The sequence below is a fragment of the Ochotona princeps genome, chromosome 2, assembly GCF_030435755.1.
Source record: "Ochotona princeps isolate mOchPri1 chromosome 2, mOchPri1.hap1, whole genome shotgun sequence".
Lineage (NCBI taxonomy): Eukaryota > Metazoa > Chordata > Mammalia > Lagomorpha > Ochotonidae > Ochotona > Ochotona princeps.
In genome coordinates this window covers 104634814-104640805 of record NC_080833.1, presented here as the reverse complement: position 1 = coordinate 104640805, position 5992 = coordinate 104634814, and the positions used below count along the sequence as shown (strand labels likewise).

The 5992-nt window shown below is 51.8% G+C and overlaps 1 protein-coding gene across 2 annotated transcripts; it reads left to right on the top strand.

The window, feature by feature from the left end:
- The first annotated feature begins 266 nt into the window (after window positions 1–266).
- Window positions 267–5096, top strand: SF3B4 (splicing factor 3b subunit 4). 2 transcript variants are annotated; one of them, XM_058660184.1, is made up of 6 exons: window positions 267–367; window positions 773–901; window positions 1060–1602; window positions 2032–2238; window positions 4354–4527; window positions 4716–5096. In XM_058660184.1, the coding sequence occupies exons 2-6, from the start codon at window positions 868–870 to the stop codon at window positions 4901–4903; spliced, it is 1146 nt and encodes a 381-aa protein (XP_058516167.1). In that variant the 5' UTR covers window positions 267–367; window positions 773–867; the 3' UTR covers window positions 4904–5096. The 2 variants fall into 2 exon arrangements, with proteins under 2 accessions (XP_058516167.1, XP_004588895.1); XM_004588838.2 differs by having other exon boundaries at window positions 289–447.
- The last annotated feature ends 896 nt before the right edge of the window (window positions 5097–5992 follow it).

Genomic DNA, 5992 nt, shown 5'->3' with positions numbered 1-5992 from the left:
GGGGTAGCTATCTCCGGAAGCCTCCCCGGCGCGCGTCCGTAGCAAACGCCGGCCAGCTGCGGCTCGAACCCTCGGACGCCCGAGGGGAGACCGCCTCAGGGGGCCATGCTACAGCTAACTCGCCGTGCCACACGCCCACAACCCGGGGCCGGACGGGCCGCCCCACTTCAAGAGGGTGGAGCCTGCTCGCCCTGCCCTCCTACTAGGACCGCTCACAGCGGAACCGCGGCGCCTGACTAAACACCCGCCCTTCCGGGCGCCGCTGCCGCGTTGGTCCCTAAGATGGCCGCGGCCCGCTCCGGCCCTGTCAGAGCCCCGCCCGGCGCGCACGTCAGCCTTCGCCCCGGAAGTGGAAGTCGGGACTGAGGTCGGAGGCGGAGCTGCTGCTGGGAGACGGCGGGCTCTTTTTCGCCATGGCTGCTGGGCCCATCTCGGAGCGCAACCAGGGTGACTGAGGCGGGAGACGAGTCGGGAGTGGGGCCGGGCGGGAGGGAAACCTCAGCTAAGGCCGGGAACGTCTCCAGGGCGGGAGGCTGGACCACGCTTCCCCAGAGACTGGGCGGGAGACGGGCTGCTGGGGGCGGGTTGGCGGGGTGCAGGCTGAGGCCGGGCGAGGGGTGCTGCTCTCAGTCCTCTATTCCCTCCTGCTGGCAAGAAAACCCCCGAGTGAGACCCGAGGTGCAGCGGAACGCTGCATGCAGCCCCGGGAGGGCCTCGAGGGCTCGGAGAGGGGCATTGGAGGGCCTCATGTGACGCCTCGCACCTCCCCCAGATGCGACCGTGTACGTGGGGGGCCTGGACGAGAAGGTCAGCGAGCCGCTGCTGTGGGAGCTGTTCCTGCAGGCGGGGCCGGTGGTCAACACCCACATGCCGAAGGACAGGGTCACGGGCCAGCACCAGGGTGAGTACCCGCCCGGCGCGCCTCGGGGGTCCCTGCCCTTCTCTTGGGGCCCCTGAAACCCTTGTCTGGGAGCTTGTATGGCCTGTCGTTTCTCTCCCGCTCTTCGTGATGGGCGGCTGGTTTTGAACAGCTTCCCTCCTGCGTCTCCTCTCGCCTAGGCTATGGCTTTGTGGAATTCCTGAGTGAGGAAGACGCAGACTACGCCATTAAGATCATGAACATGATCAAGCTCTACGGGAAACCGATACGCGTGAACAAGGCCTCCGCGCACAACAAAAACCTGGACGTGGGGGCCAACATTTTCATCGGGAACCTGGACCCCGAGATCGACGAGAAGCTACTGTACGACACTTTCAGCGCCTTCGGGGTCATCTTGCAGACCCCCAAGATCATGCGGGACCCTGACACAGGCAACTCCAAGGGTTATGCCTTCATTAATTTCGCTTCCTTCGATGCCTCGGATGCAGCCATTGAGGCCATGAACGGGCAGTACCTCTGTAACCGCCCCATCACCGTGTCTTACGCCTTCAAGAAGGACTCTAAGGGGGAGCGCCACGGCTCGGCCGCCGAGCGGCTTCTGGCCGCCCAGAACCCACTCTCGCAGGCCGACCGCCCGCATCAGCTGTTTGCAGACGCACCGCCTCCACCCTCGGCCCCCAATCCTGTCGTGTCATCCTTGGGATCTGGGCTTCCTCCACCAGGTAGGGGACTGGGTTCTGAATATGCTGGTTTGGGGAGGTAGAGTGAGAACTAAAAAGAACCGGAAAAGGGAAGACTCTGAGTGAGGGGATGAGAGTGGTGGGGAAGAAATTTTAAGATTTAGTTATTTGAACGGCAGAGTCAGGGGAGAGAGTGATCTTCCATCCATCGGTTCCTATGACTGGAGCTGGACTGGTCGTAAGCCAGGCGCTTCTTGCCGGTCTCCCACGCAGGTGCAGAGGCCCAAGGACTTGGGCCGACCTGTGCTGCTTTTTTAAGGCTCGTGAGCTGGGAGCCGGATGGGAAGTGGAGCAGCTGGTTGAACACACACTTAGGGGATGCCAGCATCCCTGGCAAAACCGACCTCGGGGGACAGGTTCTTTCAAGGCATTCTCTGCCCACTGCCATTGATTTTTCTATTTTCTGTATAGGCATGCCTCCTCCTGGCTCTTTCCCACCCCCTGTGCCGCCTCCTGGAGCCCTCCCACCTGGGATACCCCCAGCCATGCCCCCACCACCAATGCCCCCCGGGGCTGGAGGTCATGGCCCTCCTGCAGCAGGAACCCCGGGGGCTGGACATCCTGGACACGGACACTCACACCCTCACCCCTTCCCGCCGGGTGGGATGCCCCATCCAGGTAGGTGTTATTTGCTGGGAAAGGAAAGACTGTCATACCTGTCACTGGTTTTTAAAAAGCTTTCTGCGAAGTAGCCTGTCCTTGCTCCTTTTGGCTTCCCTTCCCTTGGCTCTGCCCTGAAGGGGAGATGTAGGGGAGACTTTGTCTTCTCAGGCGGTTTGACCCCTGCTGTGTTTGAAACTTACTGTGGCCTTCTGTCAAATTCTTGTCTCACTTTTCATCTCTTTATTTGTTTCTCCACCTGACACCTCAGTTTCAGTCAGTTTGATATTCTCATCTTTCTCTGGGTCTACAGATTTTTGTCCTTGAGTCTCTCTTCTGCCTGTGTCTGCTGGTCCAGTTTCAGTGTGCAGATGTCTTCTGGCTCTGTGTCTAGTTGATGGTTGCTAAGAGTCCGGATCCATAGTCCTGTTGCTTAGTAGCCAGATCCACTTTTGTGTTGTCTGCTCTTCAAACCTATTCTTTTTTAATCAAAAAAAAATTTTAAGATTTATTTATTTGAAAGAGAGGGAGACTTTTTTTTTTTTTTTTTTTTTAAGGATTTAGGTAATTACTTCTTTGAAAGGCAGAGTTACAAAGATGAGACGTTCTCATTGTTGGTTCAGTAGCTGCATTGGTCAGGCCGGAGCCGGAGCCGGAGCCTGCACCTGAGTTGCTCGTTTGGCTGCCATCATCTAATGCTTTTCCAGGCATATTAGTAAGGCGTTGAAGTGGAGTACTCAGGCCTTGAACTTATGCTCTGGAGTCACAATCAGCACTTTCATGTGTTTTGCCACTGTGCTGGTCCCTCCCCCTCAAACCTGTTTTTCTAGTCTTTTCTATCTTTTTCCTATTTTAACATTTTTTTCTTTTTTTTTTATTATTGTATTTTTGTTGACAATCTTTACATAGTTAATATTTTAACATTTTTTATGAAAGGCTATAAAAATATCCAGAGAGATGAATAAATATGATGCAGTGATATGTGTCCTAATATGAAGAACTTTGTGTCACTGCATTCTTTTCCTTCACTGTGGCCCTCAAATCGCAGGAGGCAGTGATTCTGTGCCATTTTCTCCTCTTATTACGCACTGCGGATTTCTGAATCAGTACTCCACCCTTAATCATCTCATTTATGAATCACATTCATTTGCAGTCCAGTACTTAGAGTATGTTTTGTTGTTTGATGAAGAAGACATTTTTGTTCATAACTGGATCCTAATGGAAAGAGTCCATTTCTCCCATTGTCAGCTTGTCTTGGTGTTGAAGGAGTAACCTGTCCCTGCTTGGCTTACCACTCTCATTAGAATGGTTTTTGGCTTGCTCTTGGCGAAGGAGACAGCTGAGAGGAACACTTGGAGGTGGAGGATTAGCCAGTTGAGCCGTTATGCTGCCCCTTCTTTGTCTTTGTCCTTTGTAGTTGCTTCATTCAGGAGCCTTGAGGCTGTGTATATTCTCTCAGCTCACTGCCTCTACCTACTCTTAGATTTTTGGTATCTGCCTCCACCTGCCAGTGCCCTTGTTATGGTAATCTCTTCCAATTTTGTCTTGAATCCATTTTCACAAAATTTTTCTTACAAATATTAGGTACCATTTCTCAGAACTCTCGTGCTGCTCCCCTTTCCCCGAAGAGTAACCCCCGCCCCAGGCTCATCACGGTAGGCACTGAGGGCTTTTCTGGATCTGCTGTTTGCCAGCACTGCCGCAGCTGTGGCTCCTGATGCCCGAGGCTTTTCCTGAAACATTCTGCTCTGTCAACGCCTCGGTGATTTGCACATGCTAATCTTGTGACCTTGGGCTGCTTGCTTCCATTTTCTCATCCTCCTGGAACTTCTTTGCCGGGGCAGTACGTCTGCTGCCTTGCTGTGTCCTGTCAATAGAGTAATCACTTCAGTTGTTAGACACTTCCGAGTGACCGTTGCAGTGGCCGGGCATGGAAGGGAGCAGTGATGTGAGTGAGGATTGACTGGGTCACTGGCTCCTTTGTACTGCACTGGGGTCAAGGATAGGAGTGCTTTTTATCACCCTCCTCTTCCTGATGTCATTTTTTTTCTCATACTGCTTTTTTCCCTCCATCTTTGCACTCTTCATGATTTTACTTTTGTCTTTCTCCTTGTATCTCTTTTATTTTCACAGGGATGTCTCAGATGCAGCTGGCCCACCATGGCCCTCATGGCTTAGGACACCCCCATGCTGGACCCCCTGGCTCTGGGGGGCAGCCGCCACCACGACCCCCACCTGGGATGCCTCATCCTGGACCACCTCCGATGGGCATGCCTCCGAGAGGCCCTCCGTTTGGATCTCCCATGGGTGAGCAGGCTGTGACTTCCTCCCTCTGCACAGCTAGCATTCCTATGGCTCTTTGTCACACCCAGTGTCCCATGCCTTTTCTTGTATTTCTTGGGTTTTGTCAGTTACCCATTGTCCTGCCACAGATCTGCCAGCATTAAGTATCTCCTATCACTCACTTTTACTAATTTATATTTTCCTTTTTGCAGGTCACCCAGGCCCTATGCCTCCACATGGTATGCGTGGACCTCCTCCGCTGATGCCCCCTCATGGGTACACTGGTCCCCCGAGACCCCCACCCTATGGCTACCAGCGGGGCCCCCTTCCTCCTCCCAGACCTACTCCCCGGCCTCCAGTTCCCCCTCGAGGCCCACTTCGGGGCCCTCTTCCTCAATAAATTCCCATTCTTCTTTCTGTTCCATTCTAGTACCTTTCCCACTCTTTGGACCAGTCAGAGTTGCCGTAGCTAATCCCTTTGAGTCCTCCCTTTTTAAAGCAACTTCTTCCCCACAGAACTTTTTTTTCTTTTTTACGTTGGTCCTAACTGTTTTACAAATGCAAATGGAAAATAAACCTGCACTTCTTGTTTATTGTTTGTGGTGTTATCCTTGGCAAGAAAAGATGTTGGGTATTGAGAGAAATGGTAAGGTGGGAATGTGGGTATTCACAGCACACTTTAAAGGCTTCAGTGATGTGCTGAGGGACGGCTGAACTCTGTGCTGCAGCTGTTGTTTCTGTACATAGAGCTTATCTCTAGTTCATGCCATGGGATCCCAGTATCTCTAGCATAGGATTATTAAATTAAAGAGAGCAAAGAAGTAAGATGTCTAGAGATATATTGGCAAAAATACGAAGTAGAAAGCACAAAGCTGCTAATTGTGGCACAATTTGTAGTAAGAGGAGATTGGTAACAGGTTGAATAAACATACATCCACTCTGAAGGACTACTGTGGCTGGAGAAGGGAATGAGGAAGGGGTTTACAAACTTGTGTAGAAGTGTGTTCAGCGTGTATGTCTACTGTAAGTATAATTATGAATGTAAGGCATCTGTGAATTGAAATCCAAATCCATAGATGTGTACTGTTTTTGTGCTTTTTTTTATTTTAACAATCTTTTTTATTGATTACCTTGCATTATGTGACACAGTTTTATAGGCACTGGGATTCCCCCCACCTGTGGTGGACTCCTCCACTCTGTTGCATTACCACAGTTCAAATTCAGTTGAGATTCTTTCATTGGAAGCATCTACCAGGCATAAAGTCCAGCATCTTATTGTCCAGGTAAGTTCATCAGTTTCTTGGGGAGACCATCTCTGGTCTGGAGGTAGAGCTGGCAGAGTGGTTTTGATATTTCAACAGATCTGAATCGCTGCCACTCTCACCACCCCAAGCACAATGCAGTCGCCGGAGAATCCACTGATTGACGCAGTCCAGCATAGAGTCTCCGTTTCCCTAGCATTTTCATTGCCAACATATAGCTGAGATGG

Bases quoted from the DNA above. Each gene is read 5' to 3' on its own strand.
- SF3B4 (XM_004588838.2), top strand. From the start codon at position 414: ATGGCTGCTGGGCCCATCTCGGAGCGCAACCAGG. The intron at 1,603-2,031 runs GTAGGGGACTGG...TTTTCTGTATAG, and splicing joins ATCTGGGCTTCCTCCACCAG to GCATGCCTCCTCCTGGCTCT. The intron at 4,528-4,715 runs GTGAGCAGGCTG...TCCTTTTTGCAG, and splicing joins TCCGTTTGGATCTCCCATGG to GTCACCCAGGCCCTATGCCT.